At 47.9% G+C, this 18,621-nt stretch overlaps 1 protein-coding gene across 1 annotated transcript in view; it reads left to right on the plus strand.

The window, feature by feature from the left end:
* The first annotated feature begins 266 nt into the window (after window positions 1-266).
* Window positions 267-18,621, plus strand: part of LOC117164909 (uncharacterized) — a 59,797-nt gene continuing 41,442 nt past the window's right edge. Inside the window, exon 1 of the mRNA XM_033348359.2 lies at window positions 267-2,447. Within this exon, the coding sequence (XP_033204250.2) occupies window positions 1,041-2,447 (1,407 nt within the window). The 5' untranslated portion in view covers window positions 267-1,040. The remainder of the gene's footprint in view (window positions 2,448-18,621) is intronic.

Genomic DNA, 18,621 nt, shown 5'->3' on the forward strand with positions numbered 1-18,621 from the left:
CAGTGGTGTCGGTTCGGTGTGAAATTTTCGGAGCGTAGTCATCGATCGAACGTACCAGATCCAAGGTATACCGCGTCCACTGGCAGTCCGTGAAACAACGTGTGCACGGTTGTTGCGGTGGCACACAAGAGCACACAGGTAAGGGACGAAGGGGACGCAGAAAAGTCGGCGGCCGAGGGTGACGGAGGGGGCGGGAGAGGGAGACGAATATCGCCCGCACGCATGCGCACTGCGTTCCGCGATCTCTCAAGCCGTCGACCAGAGAGGCTGGCCTCAGTCGCCCGCGACATTCGGTCCGCGATACGATTCAGTGTAATCTCCGTGTAGCTGGACTCGAGCGAGCAGTGTGCCGGTATCGGCGGCGAGGACGCGCGCGCGTTTCGATCGTTTTCGAGGAAAGTGAGGAAAACGGTAGTCACGTCGATTCGATCGTACATCGAAATCGAATCGGGCGTTTAGAGGCTCGAGTAGCCGGATCGAATTGTTGCGAACGAGTGACAGGAAAGATAGCAAACGCGCGATGGACGCGGAGACGATATTCGAAGCAAGAAGGCGTGAGACGTGAGCAGGATCGTTGCGTCGAGAATCGTAGAAGGTTTTCCATTAGCAAGACATTGTTGGGGAATCGAACGAACTGGAACGTGGCCAAAAGCAAGCGTCGTGCGAGACGTTTCGATATTCCCTGTTTCATCGGGTCACGCGCGATTTGTACCACGTGGTTCGACTGTGATCCCATCACCGTTACGTTGATTCTCGAAGCTCGGACACTAATAACCGCCTTTGGCGATCTATCCGCGCTGCCATTGCCAGCGAAACACGGCCGATCATTAATGTCTCGATCGGGACACCGGTCGGTCGCGGATCTCAGTGAGACGAAGTGCCACTGCGCTTTGATCGCGATGCATCGTTGAATCAAACGAACCGTGTGGTTTTCCAGCGACGAACAGACCAAGCTCGGAATCGCGATCGTGAGAATCGCGAGGATCGCGTGTCGCTAGGATAATGTAAGGTGCTCCGAGGAATACGGTTCCGAAGACGAAATGACGCGCGACAGGAGGCTGTTACTCGTGATCCTTCTGATGGCATACGGTCTGTTCGCGATCGAGGCTAGGCATCGTCCCCACGAAAACACTGCTAACGACGACAAGCACAGACACAGGCACAGACACGAGTCATTCAATGGGAGGAGAAATCGTCATGACCTGGCCGACAGACGATCATCGCCTTGGTCGCAGGAACTCGACTACGAGGATGGTTCGTTGGTCGACCGAGAGGATCAAGAGGACGAGGAGGACGATGATTACGATGTTCGCCCCTATTACGAGAGATCCTATCCCCGGACCTCGAGGATTGCCGTTCACAGCCGGATGTTCGAACCGCGTTACCCGACTAGGTATCATCGAGGCGGTTATCGCGGAATCGGCTGGTACGAGGAGGACGAACAGAAACGCAGAGGTTCTCCTCGATACGCCGGTCGAAGCTACAGAATGAGATCCGAGAGGACCCACCACAGGCTCGATTATCCGAGGAATCGCGCCTGGGACTACGATTCGGCTGAAGACGGGTTCGATTACGAGAAACCGCGGGCGTACAATGAAAACAGCCCCGACGGGCATCGTCCTTGGTGGAAAAACGGGAGGAAACACAGGGTCGGTATCTTTAGACACGACTGGCGCCTCGACGGTAGGAAGAGACATCGCTCCGATGACTCGGAACCATCGAGGAGATTGGACGATTGGAGGAGATCGAACTTCAGCGAGTCCAAGCCCCCCCACTCCAAGACCGACAGGAGGAGGATCGACAGCTTCGAGGATTACGAATATCCCGTGGACGAATTCGACGACGCGGAGAACGACGAAGACGACGCCTCGAAGGAGATGGAGGATGAGGATCTGGACGAAGACGAGCTGGACAACGATTTCTATAGAAGCGAGAAGAAACCGCCGCTGAAAACTTACGACGACATCATCAGAAGGTTGACGTCCGATGATCCAACGACTCCCAGACTCACGGTCAAGAGAGACTACAGAAACATCGAGATGGACAGATACGCGAAAAGCGACGGCTTCGGGAATTTCAGACACGAGCCGAAAAATCTCACCAGGCCGCTGGATCGCGATCGTGGAAAGATCGCCGGCCTTCCCTACGTTAACTCCGCCTCTGGTCATCGGTCTCCGAGGAAGTTCGACGAGAATTTACCCGGCAAACTGTCGAGTTCGTTGGTCGAGCGTAAATCGTCGAAGAACGCCAGCAGCCTCGTGACGAAGAGCTTCGATCAGCCAGCGAACAAAGCCGGCTCGAAGATCGACGATACTCAGCCGAAGACCAAGAGTCTCGAGCAGGATTACGACGAGTATCTGAATACTTCGGACAACGAGAAGGAGGAGGATCTCATCAAGGTTGGAGTCGAGGAAGACACGGACATGCAGGCAGACGTTACTAATACGGTTAGTCCCGAGAAGCTTTCGTAAATCTCTCCTTTTCTGTGTTTTAAAAACGAACGAGAGGATGATCTCGTTTGGTCTGCGATAGACGCGAAAGCAATTGGATTCGCAAGAATCTAACGTTTAGTACGAACGTCGAATTGAACGAAGAAAACGCGAATCGGTAGGCGAGCCGTGTCGGGATTAGCGAGTAATCGACATCGATGATACACTAAATGCTATGTGGACGGGGAATTACTGTTGTCGGATAGAAAAATTTACGAACGTTGTCTCGTCCATCTGATTATATGGGATAAAATATTTCCCGATCGTCGGATCAAGTTTACCTCGTACTCGACCTTGATTACCATCGCGCGTGGCTGTGAATCTTTAGCAAACGGAGAAGGGGGAACGGTGAAATTCGCGAATCGATGATTCAAAGCGGTACGATTCGCGTTCAGTTTGCATCAACCTTCGAGAAATTCCTGAAGCGAGTTCGCAAGATCTTTCCATGCCGACGGAACTGGAAGTCGTAAAGTCTCCTCGGGTTCCTCGGTATCGACCTTGTCGACGAAGATTAAGATCGTGGCTCGATTTTACGGAGCACGATCGCGCGCGCTCACCGTTGCACGCGAGAGAATCCTTATCGATGCTCTGCCTCTCGGATCGCAGCCTCTGTTCGCGCCACCGGCTTCCAGTGAGCGTCACGCTCGGTTTTATTTTCTTTTACAAACGTCTCGAAAATCGAAAGGAAGGAGGAAAGCAGACAAGGTGGAAGGCGCGTCCTCTTCTTTTCCCCTCTAGGCACCGAAACATGGCAGATCGTTTAACGGTCTCCGTTCCACGCCAGTGACTCGTCGATCGACTTTCACAAAGCGCATCGGTGCAGAAGATTACGATGATTCGCCTTGAAATATCCTTTCGCGACTCGTCCTTGGCAATAAAGCTCACGAGGCAGCTCGAATAGGTGCCAGATACCTCTATTTCGGTTCGGCCTCTCATCGATGACGCTTTCCACCCTTACTACTCGGAGCTCGAGTGGTTTTCGTTCGAGTCCTCCGACGTACAGTCCGCTTCCCAGAACTATTTTGAATTCGTTGCACTTTCCTCGCTGGCTGACTCGTTATTAAGAGACGTGCCGAGATGAAATGCAGTTCCTCTGACCTATGAGAGCCAAGATTAGATCGACCTTGGCAGTACGGGCGGTAACCGACCGCAAACCACTTTTATCCGCGTCAAAATTCTCGACCTGGCGTCCGCAGGTATGACCTCGGAGATACCACGGCTGCTGGGCGCCACTCTTTATTGCCGGAGTCTTGTGCGAAATCGATACCGCGAGTTCGGTCAACGATACCGCAGTTCCCTTTTTGTCGAACCTGAGTCACCGACCTGCTCCACGCGCTGGGTGTTAATCAACGGAGAGGATTCTTTCGCCGGCATCGCTCTAACAAAAAATCGCTAAAAGGATATGTCAAACACTAATAAATCGTCTCGTTTCTTTCTGTATCTTTCGCAGCTCGAGATTTTCTAGAAAACCACGAAACGCTGATAAGAATATCCGTATATAATAATGAATTTTGCTTGAACCTGCGATCCTTGAAGACAGTTATCTTGACGAGAGCGATAGTTCCATGGTTAGCTAACGCGAAGTGGGTCAGCCGTTTGCGAACGCTCGAATACAACATTTTTCCTTAACATCCTTCGCAAGTAATCGTCGAAGAATAAAAAAACCTTACGTCTGACGAAAGTTACATCGTCTATGCGTCAGATAAAAGCACGTCGGCTACAGTACGAGATACAGAGAGTACAAGGAGAAAATTGATCGAAAATAGTTCCGCGAAGGGGACGAGCGTGAAAGATTAAAATTCCGTTCAGAGCGTTGATTAACGAGCGTAAATTTTGGAGATGAGCGAAGTCAGTGAGAATGTCAGTCAGCTGAAAAATAACCAGCTTCGAACAAAAAGGCTACTCTGTCTGGTTCGCGGGAACCGCGAATCTAGATGGCCAAATCTTCGCAGGGATCGAGGACACACAGCTGTTATACATCGTGAAGTTCTCGACTATGATTCTACGAGATCGCCACGTGTTAATACAAAGTGTAAAGCTTTTTTGTTTGCTCTTGTAATTCGTTCGAATAGGCGCGCGATTAATGAAAATGTGACAGCGGTATCTACGAAGCAGAAAGATAACACCGAAAAGACGGTGTAGGGAGGTGAATTCGTCGATATGTCTGCGAAACAGATAACGATAGAGGCGAAAGAGAGAAAGAATTTGGAAGAACCGTTGGTAGTTCCAATTAGAGGGATTCGTTTAAAAGAAAAATAGGACTCCGGTCGAAAGTACGCTTCGAGTCGAACCACTGATTCACCGCGGGAGGACACCTTAATTCTACGGTAGTCGATCTCTTGCGCTGTAAAGAAAACGAAGGAGAAAAAGAAATCGAGTCGGCTGTCGCCGCGATCGCGTGGTTCGGTCTTTTTGTGCCAATTTACAAAGGTAAACCCGCCACGTTCCATCGGCGATTTACTTCTACATGCTGGTCGAAGTGGAATTACTGCGTCGGGTAATTGAGCAATTCTACGTGCACTTACTTCTCGTGGTTTCTGCCGCGAATCTCTCCTTCGATCGTGCGTTATTAAAGGGAGACCATTGCACGATGCGAAATTTTCACCGTAACCGAAATAAACCGAACGAATAAGCGATTAGTCGTAGCGTGAATAACCGTGACTCTGTGCGAAAAATCGAAACTTTTCCGTGCGTTTCTCACTGAGAATCATGACGCTATGACGTGAAATGGCGGGCAATTTTATTATGTTACGAGTCAAGGGTAAACGAGTTCAGGAACGGCAGTTCTCGAACAAAGAAAACGGCGAGGAATCAGCGAGCGTGCGACTATAATGAATTAATCGTTGATTCTATAATCACAACTCTCAATATACATAGCTGTTAGTTTCTCAGCTGTTATATTTTCAGATCACGATGCTCGTGTCGGCATTTGACCCGACACGACCTACCTTTCGACGAGGAAAATATTCTCGGCTAATGAAATCATCGTTACGCGACAGTACGCTGATTTGTGCAATTTTCGAACGGTTAACGGTAGTTGTAACATCCTTGCTATAAACAATCGTCTCTACGACGATTTATACCGTTCCCTATGAGCTATATGGTCGTGCATAAAGTTTTATGATAATCGTAGGTCGTTGGTAACTGGTTAGAAGAAACATGCTCCAACACCCGCGTGAGATCGCTCGTACACGCTAAACTTGGTAACGTTGGACGAGCGAAGGTGTCGAGAGCGGATAAAGCGAGAAACGGCGATCTAGCTCGCTTGCTTCCGAGTTAGTTCGTTTTCACTTGTCATAGTTTCGAGAAACGCATTCCGTGTGTCGATGCGAGGCGATTTATTATACAATATATCGTACGATTTGTGATACGAGAGTAACTCGCGTTGCGTCGTTCATGATTTTTGCGAAGCTAAAAAGGGTATAATTGGTGATGACCGGCGTATCGGTAAACATCCGATAGACTTCGTAGAAACGATGTTTACGTAAAATGCAGATTGCACTCCGAGAAAGCGACTCTTTTTTTTCCCGCTTTCGTTGCCCGCAGATGACTGGCTGGCTGGCTGTTTGCTGGCAGACAGATTCCTCGGCACTTCGCCGAAACGCAGCCTCATGGTGGTGCATTAAGAAATGACTTTGCCACCTGACCAGGTAGGCAACATCCATAAGTCGACCGTAAAGAGTTACCACGGAAGCTCGTTAGGCCGTGCATAAATTTCGTAGCTTACTGTCGCGAAATTCTTACAGGAGAAAGTGCCACCATCCGAAGTTACAACCCTTCGTAAACCAACCGTGTTCGTCGACCGGGAAAGGGAATGACCCTGCAAAGAAACGACGTCGATATCTCGGAACGCGGCGCGCAAATGATTCCGTTCTTCGATCTTGAAGAAACAATTTCGCCTCTCTCTCTCTCTCTCTCTCTCACTCACTCACTCACTCTATGTATCTCGGGTGAGTTTTAAATGGTAATGAAGTCATCGCAGTCAGTCAGACTGATAAGGGAGGCCACGCGTCAAGAAGTGTAACAAACGTCGATGATGCACAAAACGATTTCGCGAATCATTAATCTGCCAGGCGATTATTATCATATTTGTGTCTACGGGCTGAAAGTCCTGTAATCTATATACGTATACACTGATTACTACAAGAGGAAAATTAGTTGTCTCGAGAGAATAGAAAGAAAACTACGCCTGAAAGTATAGGAAGTACAGAATGAGTTGACTTTTTCGCGGCAAAGATTAACATTAGTAATGAGTCTATTTATGTAATTTCACTGGCCATGAAGGATGCAGTGCGATTCTTGCTTGGGAAGAACGATGATTCATATACATCGCTGCCTAACCACAGAAAGAAGCCGCATGCATCCACTTAATGAATCAACGAAAATGGACCCAATTCCGACGAGTTGTAGGCCAACCTCGATCGACCCAATCTTTGCACGAGTTTCTCGAGGTTCCACTGACTCGCGATCAGCCTTAATAATATTATTTAAATTTAACTTAACGTGGAAATCCATGAGGATTCGGCAGAAGAAGATGAGATCGCTTTCAGAGGAATTTTTTATGGAATACTCTTCAGCCAGAATGGCATCGATCGCGATCGTGCACGATAGCGCGAGTCCAGTCTACGTGAAAGCGAGTGACGAATATCAAGTTCGAATCCAAAGGGCCTATTCTGGAATGATCGATTTTATCGCATCTTTCGTATCATCGATCTTATTACCGGCTGGCTTAGCTTCGAATCGTCGTTCAAAACGAGGAAATCCGCGAAAATATGACAAATAGCAATCGTCGTATTTGACGAGAGTGGAATTAAAAACGATGCGATGCGTCAACTTCCAGCGGTTGTCAAATTATATTGCCTCGTCAAATGACGCTGTGTCATAAAATAAATACATCGCGGAATCTGGGTTTCGCGTGTTGCGTGAAACTGCCGGACCTCGCTAAATCGGTGACTCACGAATTTCGCCAGCAAGTTCGGTTTGAATTACAGAATACTAGCGTCTCGACCGACTCGAACATGCATAGGCTAATTGATTCCTGGAAGCTCGTCTGCAACGAGAATTGTCTCAGAGCAGATGCTGTATGTACCGCCGAATATGTAAGGATTTGTATATCGAGGATTGGATAGTTTCCAAAATCGAGTGCACGTAAGCCTCCAGTTATTTAACATCTCATTCGTAATACAATGCGAGGTGACTAAACCTCTGCTACTTTTGTCATGCAAAACTAATTTACGCATCAATATTCTACCAAGGGGCTCGATTAATTCGCCAGAATTGATATGCCATTTGGTAAACGCGACGAGCGGGCGATATTCAAATTTCGAGGTGCGTCAAACCGCGAATGTATCATCGAAGAATTGGGCAGCGTTCCAGGTCAGACGGACTTCGATTACATTATTAGCCATGGATATTGTGTACCGCATCTTCTGCAATGAATCGGTCGTTGGTTCCATGGGGTCTGATAACATCGATCTGAAATTAACCACGACCGGGTCATACAGCTGTCGAGTACTATTATCGAATTCAGGTCATTCTCGTGTCCACTTGGAGTATTTCCAACATCGCGTATTCTAGTGCTGATGCGCCGATAAAATCCAAGAATATGCCGCTGCTGTCCTCGCGAGCCAAACTCGTAGTATCCGCGCCTATATCTAATTCTATACAAAAACGAGCATACAGGTGGCTCAGCCTAAACGCAATCGGTTAACAATCTCTTGCTACGTAGAAATTCAATTTCACTGGCTGTCTTGTAACTTATATTCCTAGTCCCCGGTCTCGATAATAATTAGGATGGTCCATCCGTGGACGTTAATATTGTTTACACTATCGATCCATTCCGAAGGCTGGAGGCGATCGGCTTGTCGGAGATTTCCATTAAATCTCCAGTGGAAACAGCTTCGAAGTAATTTCGTTTGGCACGAGATACACGCGAAAGGAACACGATCGGTTAAATAATACGTTACCACCTTCGAGATTTCCGCCTATACAGGGATGAAGTCATTATAAAAAGCCCTAGCTCGAGTCACGGATCGACCATCTAAAGTGGTTATAAGAAAGAAAGAACGCTTGTTTACCTTAACGGAACCTTAATGGGGTTGCTGTTATCATCGCTCGCCGAACCATTAAGGTTCCCGTACGCACAAGCCTGGGCGCCACGTAGTCTGCACTTTCTCGGTATCGTTCGAGCATAATTTTCCGTCAGATCTTATGCAGCGATCTTGCAAAGCCGCGTCCTTCCAAGAAAATCGAGGGTTCGTGAAAAACATGCAGCCGTTTTTCGGTCAAGGGGCAGATTATGACGCTCGATTTCACGTGACGTCCTATTCTCCAGACGGATTAAGAGAATCCGTTGGAATTAAGAATCTTTTCGAGGAAGAACGTTAAACGAACGTTAAACCGGCTCGTTTCTGCGCTGTTCGGGAATTTCTATGGCGATCACGTTCCATTCACGAAGCACCGAAGTAGCCACCGGTTCCTCGGTCGAAGAATTAACTCTGAAAATGCCTGTTTACGAGACAAAATACCCGTGGAATGACAATACTCCGAAATCCCGTGAGGATCGTAGAGTACGGCGGCCTAATCGCGGTCTCTTCGTAATATGCAGTCAAGTTGCTAAATCACGAGCCCGTGACAAACTTTCGGTGCGTATATTACGTGCGTATAATTTATGCAACGCGTACATGTTTCCACGATCGTATTCTAGATTCATCTAATCCTCGAAAGAAAACTCTCGCATGCCACTGTAGTGTATTCATGAAATTCGGAGAATGAAAGTGGCGATGCGTGCAGCGCGCTGACTCTCTGGCCGTGAACGATCTCGTATAATCTTGGGTGGTCGCCCCCCCTCGTGTGTTTGCCATAAAGGAGCTTTATGCTCGAGGCAGAACCGCGAGAAACGTCTGGTTCGGTTGTTCCCGTAAAATTAATCGTTCGATTCGCCTTCCTAATTCGCTCGCCTGTACACACATTCCTCCGTTTCGTTCTGGTTGCCGTTCGAAATTCTTCGAGATGCTACCTACGCCCATCGTTCGACGACCAACGTCACATCGATATTTTTATGCAGACTGTGTAACTTGCGATATTCGGCGTGGAATTCAACCGCGCTCGTTCAAAGAGACATTTTACTTTTCGATTTTTCTGATGAAGCGGCATTCCCGAGACGACCTACCATGGCGTCTTGGCCGCTGTAACACCGCGACGTGGGTGCCCTCCGAATTTACGACGGAAGGGCCATTTTCATTGGCCCTCGTTACCGCGGCATAGCTTCACTGTCGCCATCGATTCAAAGAACAGTGACAGTGAGATTTAGCGCTCCTAAATTGTCAACGCTGCTTAACAAGCGTTAATAGCGTCCGCTTGGTTGGCTGGGTTTTTTACCCTTTTAGCGCATTACCATCGATTCAGGAAGTAAACGAGTCAAGAGGAAAGCAACGCATGATCTAAGAAATTGGCCAGCTTTTCGAAGGAAGTTACGATAGCACGGAGGAATCTGGGGCACGCGAAAAGCGAGACAGACGGGGTCCGCTTTGCCGCCAACGTAAGTGTGATTTATTCGATTGACCGATCGTCTCGGCGGTAATTATCCTGTACAGCGCGATATATAAGCCAATTTATATCGCGCGACTCGTGAAGTGGTCGCGACTCGATGTAATTCGCGCAATTTGCGCGGCCTGATTAACTGCGCCTGTCGCTAATTACGATATATAAATGCGTACATTCGATAATTATGATATCGTACAACGGCCAGATATCGATAGGTGAACGTTCCTACGAGCGATTGGCGGCAGACAGATATCGCGGAAAATCGCGTAACGTCACAGAGGGAACCTGCACGCCCGAGATTACCAGATATCGCGGCAATAGCGACCTTTCTGTAATTGCGAGACATAACCGTTTGAGCGAACGCAACAGCCGCGTCGTCGAACGCACAATGTTGCGAACAAGAACGTTGACTTTATAAAAACAGTGAAATAGGTTGACAAAAAATCAATTGTAATAAGCGGTATGCGTTAGCGCGAATTAGTATTTCAACGCTCCGATTATGCTGGATAAATAAGAATCCGACGCGTTTGATTTCCGCTTGCAGGATATAATTAAACGTTACCGCTGGATTTGCGTAAACGAGCCGGACGCGGCGCCATCGGCAAAAGGAAGTACTGCTAGAAAACGCGAGGCAGTTACCGATGGAAACATGTACTCGAAGTATTAATCAAGGAAAATTATGCAAACGATGTTAAACGATACACGTGTAATCGCAATCGGAGGTAAAACAATTTTCATAATGGTTAAAATGCACGTAAACAACGATAGTTGCTCCTGCACGCATCGATTCCCATGGAATTTTCTCATTGGCGTCTCCACTGATAAACAAATCGTGCACCATCAACTTCTTCAAGAGTTGTTTGTTATTTTAATCAATTGTTACAAGGATCATTGATATCGGTTGATATTTACGAGAGTCGCTGGCGAATCGAACGGGACCGAATTTTACGTTCGAGGATCGGCCATGGTGAGCCATTCCCTTCGCCTCGTTTCGAGAAAATCGGTGAAGAAGCGACAAGCACCGAAAGCCGAGGCTCAAAGTACGAAGTCGAACGAGTTATTTGGGCAATCACCATGCGTGTCATCGTGGTGCAATTGATGACGCAATGACGTGCCGATGTTAACTCGCGCCAAGAGTATAAAGTTTACCCTTTCTATGTTTTCTCGGCGAGCGTTCGAGAGCCAGCGAGGCGACCGAGTACGCCAGAATGCGGCTTCCAGAAAACACGTGCTTCTTTTACCCAGTGGCCCGACATGTTTACATAGATGTTCTGCCGTCTGTTTGCTCATCGTATACCTTGACGCTACTTTACGATACTTGTACTTATGTGTTGGCACGCACGCCCAATATTTATGCAACGGCTCGATGACTTAAGCTTAAGATGCGGCTTTATCTCGCGCCGCTACGCATGATCCGATAATTTCAAGAGGAGCTTTGCGTCAATGGGCACAAATGCGATTGCGTTTAGAGAAGGCTGCTTCACTCATGATTGTTTCCATTTTTTCCACTCGTCTGTTATACGGACACTCGATCGCTCGAGATAATCATTCGTCGCGACTAATGAAACACCGCCGACTCGATCCTCAATCGTAATCATTCTGCATTGCGACTAACTCGATTTTATCTATTAGCGACAGGCAGCCAATTCCCGTTTTTTTCTTATCGATTACAATTAAAGGTCGCAAATACGATGCCCATCTCATAAATAATTCATAATAATTCATTTATATTTCATATACAAGCGCCAGTTGAAGAGCGACGAGCTATCGCGTATCTATCGTTGATGTAATGGCTTATTTAATTGCATAGTCGATAGTCAAAGCGTCTAATTAGTTGCGCGTTCCCTGACACAAATCGCAATCGACAATTCAGTCGCTTCTCAGAGATTTAACGATTCTGGTATCCGTGAAAAATCTACCGATGCATCATTCATCGGTGGCTATCCCGTGCGAGTACAAACGCGGGTAATAAAACAGTTTCGTAACGAAAGATTGACTTCTCGCGTGGCGGCATAAACGTCTAAAGTCGCCGGGAAGGAAAAATACAAGCGTCAGGGATATTAGCTAACGGTAAACGTTGCAAAACTAATGTTAATCGAGGTGATCGTAGCCGGTACGTTTACCATTGGTTACTTGAATCATCCGTAAAAGTTTTGGATCGAAAAAAAATCCCCGATCGAGATCTGTCGCAGCACCCATGTGTACTACTTAAGTCCCAACCATTCGCGTTAATTCGCTAAGGGGATCGTAAACGTTCGCAACTTCGGTCCATAAATCAACGGGTCGTTTCGCCAGTTAATTTTACCTTGGTCACGAATAACCACACCTGAAACTTGTGACAGAAATAAACGAAAGAAGAAAGTTCTTTGGCGAATCAAAGGAAATTTTAATAAGCGTACTTTTTTGTAATCGCAACGCGATGATCGAAAGGTAAGCGGCGACTCGATGAATCATTCGCGCGAATAAATTAGCTGGAACTACATGCGACAATCGCACCGTCTCCGAGCATTATTACACTCAATTAAATGCAACTACAGAATAGCGTATGAAACCCGATACACCTCGCACCCCGAAAGATTTAAATTCGCTCGTTACGCGACAATCAGCCGTACTCCATTCTCGCGAATATCTCGTTCTTCCTACGCGCCTCTAGCCTCCATAAATATGCAACCGAGAGACTCGCGAATAGTCAATGTGCGAGCGCCGCGCTAAAATTAATACTCGGTCGTGTGTGGTGTTCGCTAGATTGGCAGTCCGAGTCGGTCGATGGAATTTTACCTTTGACATTTGACATGGAACCACCTAGACAGTTCCATCTTCACGTTCCCATTACAAATTACGCTCTATCCACAGGCGGTCGCATCGATTAACCGTCTGGAGAAATAAGAATATCGCACGATCGACTGACAACTCGACGAAGTCGACACGCGAAAATTAGCCATAAAGAAACGTGATTCTCGTCTCGAAACGTTCGATCAGAAAGTTCGATCGATTGTACAACGAAAATGGCAAGATATTAGGAAAATACGATACGCGTGTCGTGCTGTCTCTCAATCCTTTTTTGGTAATTTATGGGAATACAAATTGTCGAGATAATTTCACTCTCACGAGTCCTAAGGGACGTTTGCAATTATAAATAGTCGTCTAGCGAACCCCGTCGGAGACCGAGGCACGTGGCTAATTGGATATCACGACCGAATCGGCATGCGCAATTTGTATGTACGCGAAGACTAATTAACGAGTTAATTAACATCGAATTCGAGAGAAAGCACGTGACGATCGATGATTAAATTATGCGATTGCCAATCGTGCATCCTTTTGTCCATTCGACACGCACCAGCTGCGTTAATTGCGAGCCATCTTCGATGTTTGGCGGACGCGTGGCAAGCCGTAGATCGAAAAGAAGAGAATCGAGGACAAATAAACGTTGATCGACTATTCGACGCCAGAGAAACGAACTGGCTGAGAAACGATGTTGCGTAACGCGGCAACGTCATCAACGAATTAACAGTTATGCTAATAACGATCCTTGAATAGACAATTCTCTATCGCGATCCTGTCGCGTTCCTGTCGCAACCAGCCGGCATCGGGTCTTTGCGTGATTTCCGATGGAATCCGGTTTATTTTCACTCAGCGAAGGAAACGGCGAGTTTCAAATAATGCAGCCGCTTCCTAGCGATGTTGGCAGGAAGTGGGTGGCTGGTCGGCATGGCGAGATTTTCACCGGAAAAGTCAACGAACTTTATCCCTAGCGAATGTTTGTTCCGCGGATGCTGATCGCGGTCGAATTTATCGCACGCGCGTGCATTCGCGCTCGTTAATGCCCTCACGATCTCCCTCAAACGTCACGTACTTCTGGGAACGAGGTTTTCACTCTATTATTATCGACGCGAACGATCAATGCAATGGACAGTTCTTTGCCACAAAACTAACTTTCTCGTAGATTCGGCGATTTAGTCACGTCCGCGTTAAGGCGGAAACGACACAGGCCAATTTATAACCTGAGTGAAGCGTTTGTGAGAATTATTATGGCAACTGCGACGCGTCGGTTCGTTATTATGCGTCGACCTCAAAGTGGCGAGACACGATACAGGCGTGGTAATAACGTTTCATTCCGTTTGTTCTTTCTCTCGCGTTGCACGTGTCTTTTTCACGCGGAACGTCGAGCTTCCTCTTTAAACAGTGCCCGATATACCGGGACAGCGTCTCTTGCGCGGTAATTAGTTCCTTTGTGATCCTATGTCAGTGTAGTATCCCCGAGGTTTCTCGAGAAGGCGTTAGGGCGAGGATACAGGTAGCTGGATGTTCGAACAGGTTTCTTCGATGATTTTATTGCGAATGTAGCGACACCGGAGAACATAATGCAACATTCATTTCCGCGTGAGCCCTCCTCCAGCCGTTGAATGTTGGTATTCGCTCGAAGCAACAGTTTCGTACCGCTTTCGCGCTCGTTTCTTCGAAGCGCGTATGCTCGCACGAATATTAATGACGCGAATTCGTTGATTCCCATTGATGTCATCGTTCCGACTGATTCACAAGCGAGGCGAACGCACGAGGAATTTCAGTAACGCAATGGCAAACGTCTGGCCGTTCTCCGATGCATCACGAGATACGTCGAGAATAAACGTCAGGCAAATATCGCATCGGCGGTGCTTGTCGCAAAAACGGACGGCGGAGCGTTTCATCAATTTCACCCATAGACTCTCTAATTCGATCCGACGTCCCGCGCGTTGCCGTGTCACGTTGTTTTGCCTCGATTTGCATGCCATGGAAGCCTTAGAAGCTGACAGCCTCGTTCCCGTACCGCTGTTCCAACACCGATGGCCAACTTAATTGCTTCATTGTATTACGCGGTTAAGCTTCATCCTTATCCTAGGCCTTTCTTCTCTGCATTAACGGAGAATTCGCTTCGTAGCTCGCACCATGATAATGCACAACTTCTTTTCTCTATACGCTTTGAACGTACTGCAAACGGATGCTTTCTCTCGTTTCTTCTTTATTCCGAAGCGCGTCTCGCAAACAAACAAATACAGCAAAGTGTCAGAGGTTTCTGCCTTCACAGTGCAATAATCGTGCACGCAACGACGATAATTGCACCGGAGAATAATCCCGTGTTCCCGCATCGACGATTATTATAGCGGAACGCGAAACGATGTGCTGCGAATGAGCTGAAACCATTGGGGAAGTGCAACGACCCTCCTGTGTCACGGGCTCTCCAACTCAGTTTACTAACATTTGCCAACTAGATACCACGACAGTCGTCTATCTTCAGCCGCTGTTGCTATTTCGGCTACTATACGCACCCTATCACGAGCGACCGCGCTATTCTCCGCTACTCTTCCACAGGAAATCCCCGCTCTCCACCTTCGGATCTTCGTACTCCGATTTTGTCACGCACATCGCGTTCTCCGGGAAGAATCTCGGTTCTTATCGAGGCAAGTGCATAACTTATGCACGTCGCATCGTTGAATGTATTCCGAAGATACTTAAACTCGTAGAAGTTGCTTTTACGGAGCTGCGTCGTGGAGGAACGTTCCGAGGCATTGAAAGCCCGCGCCCGAGCCAATTGGTACGCGCGGCAGCGAATCCTTGATAAAAGAGCCTTCTTGGCGGGCAGAAATTTTTCGTGTCTACTTACGTTCTGAAGCCACCTTTTGTTGCGTCATGGCTTCGCGCGCGCGCGATTAGTCACGGGATATTTCCGAACCGCTGAAAAGGAGTAGCTTTTATCCGCCGGATCGGGTTTAGGCCGGTACTCATTGAGCTGTTAGACTGGAAGGATCGCTGGTTGTATTCAGACTTCGATTAAAATCGCCGTTGACCTATCTATAAATAGACGGTGACCGAACGATTTGACGAGAAAACCGATAAAATTCAAATCCGATAATGCACGCAGTTCGACTCAGTTCTAGCACGATCAATCGCCAATTGCAAGTTCTTTCGTAACCGACGAAAGAAATGCGGAAGAAACGGGTCGTCGAAAGTCGAAGACTTTCCAGAATCGAACGATGGCCCGTTGGGTCGTAAAAAGAGTTTTTTCGACTTACAAATACACAAGGAAGCAAGTGTCGATTCGAAGGGACAAAGCGATCTTTGTGCGTAATTAGACGCAACCCGATGCCAGTGACATTTGGAGGAGAGGTCGAGAAGGTCCGACGACGTTAATCGTCGCCCATAGCCATGTAAGTGTCGTCAGGAGATCGAGAAGAAACCGGCAATTACGGCCGCCATAAAATACGCGTGGGGAAAGGTGCGTGGAACGAAACGCAGCGTGTAACTCAGCTTCGAAGAGCCGGGATCGCGGAACAATGCGCCTTCGGCTTCGATTATCTTAATTATCTTCTCACGCCCCTGCGGTATAAATTGTGGAGTTGGACACCTGCTCGCTGATATCCCCGTGTTGCGACAATGCGTCCAGCCAGTGCGTGGATCAACGATTTTGCGTTTACCGTCATAGATAAAGATCGAGAGGCAGCCAGTGTTATTATACCACTGTCTGTCGACATTTATCTCATAGCCATCGTATAAATTACGTTCGTATGACCGGTCAATTGGATCGTTTGATCGACATTCCTATCGATCGACAAACGTCATCGTTGCATTGTTTCGGTTAAACAAGAACGAACTATCGCCCTATCCATTAAATTTCGATAGATCACTCGCATCGTAGTGCGTGCAGCTATATCCGCGTACCGCTGCCGGCACACGTGCTGCCACGTTAACATCGTTCAAGATCATGTCGGAGCAAACGTGTTCCGCTGTTTAATGCGTTGCCGCGTTGTCCGCGCATCTACCAGAGATGCCGCGTACACGCACCGATACGACCGCTTGAAACTGGTCTACCAAGCGCGAGTTTCTCCGCGGGGAATCCAGCAGAAGTTCACGCGAATAACGGGTCCTCGGTATTAGTTATGCATCGCGCGGCATTGTTTTACAATTGCACGCGTCTAGGGGAGATCTTGTACCTTTTTTCCCGAACAATAGCACACCACGGCAATGAGATCGTTGCTGAGCGGAGGAGCGAAAGTCTCACATGCTACACGCCACTCGGCGATCGCGTCCCGACCTTATTTTCTTATCGAGGATCGTCGGCTCTATTAATCGGCGCAAGTACAAGGTAGCCGATAAAAATTCTCGAAAAGGAAGAGGAATCACGGGTCAAGTCGGAGCTTTGGCGACTTGGACGATCGAATACAAGCGTGGCATCGATGGAACAGATCGCGATTACATCTCGCTAATTGCTCGTTCCGGTGGCGCGAGGGGCGCGGAAAATTGCTAGCCAGGCAACTCTAATTCCCGGCAGAATCGATAGATAACCGCGAAGCATTCGATAAAGACCCGATCGTGGTACTAATTGCAACAGTTTCTCTAAATGGTCGTGCTCGAGCTGACGATTAGGATTAACGGCTCCGCTGATTTAAGGCGCGTCGTATTGCTTCCTTCATCAATTGTTCCGAGACTATGTGGCCGCGAAGGAGGAAACGAAGTAACGATCCTCGCTCGATAAATCATACGCGCGTCGCGTGCACCGCGCGAGTTCGCCCGGTTTTCTGACGGACACGGCTGCACCACCTTGAAGAAAAGGACACCACGGTCGTGCGAGTTTCTTCCCGTTACGCGATCGATGAATAATTTACACCACTGGCACGACGACGATCGAGATCAACGATGGAAGTTTTTCGAATGCATTAACGACGCTTATGGCGCATCGTCGCGGCTGCACCCGTCTCCGCTCGCACGTCCCGCGTCCCGCGTCCGCGGTTTATACGCGAAATTACGCGAGGAAAGGCGGCGAATATCCGTTGTGAATCGCACTGGCCTGCGTGCAATGGATAACGGCCGAGAGATGATGTCGTGGAGCAGTGGGATAAAAATAGTTGACCCGCTTGAAAATGCACGCTATCGACTCGAAAGCGCGCGCTCATCGAACGATCAGTTATGCGTCCTCCTCGCGATCGTCGAATTCGTCGAAGCAGTCTCGGAACGCAGCCTACACGTTGCATCTGTGTCGAGCGTGAGCCGCGTCAACTCGAAATGAATATTAATCGGGAGACGCGGAACGTTCAAAACGCACCGGCTCTCTTTGCATATACGATACATTGTTAATCAGAAACAGTAGCGACGATATTATCATCGACTTCTCTTACATATTGTAACTACGTTTTCTCGAAATTGCAAGTTTGTTTTGTACGCGTGAGACTTATTATGGCAGGTTGCATCGACGCGCTCGATCGTCATCACTTAAAATACAATTGTGGAACAAATCGTAATTTATCGCGATCAAGATCATGAGTGTATTCGCTTTAACGAAATGATCCTTAGAGCGGCAAAGCGATGCGAAGTGGCAAACGAGATTACGCGAGACGTATTTTTGCTCCGACTTTCTTTCCTAGTGTCTTCTGTGTCAAACAAACACGCTCCGATCGCTGGTCCGTTCGTTAAGACGATCGAGCGCGTGTTGATTTTTACAGCGCACTAATGAAATCGTAAACTCGCAACTCGTTAGAAATCGCAGTCACAGACTCTTCTCTAATCTCGTTATTAACGTGAATTTTACCGCGATGATTTCCCGTTACCGCTAATAGGT

Source organism: Bombus vancouverensis, chromosome 8 (genome assembly GCF_051014615.1).
Source record: "Bombus vancouverensis nearcticus chromosome 8, iyBomVanc1_principal, whole genome shotgun sequence".
Taxonomy (NCBI): domain Eukaryota; kingdom Metazoa; phylum Arthropoda; class Insecta; order Hymenoptera; family Apidae; genus Bombus; species Bombus vancouverensis.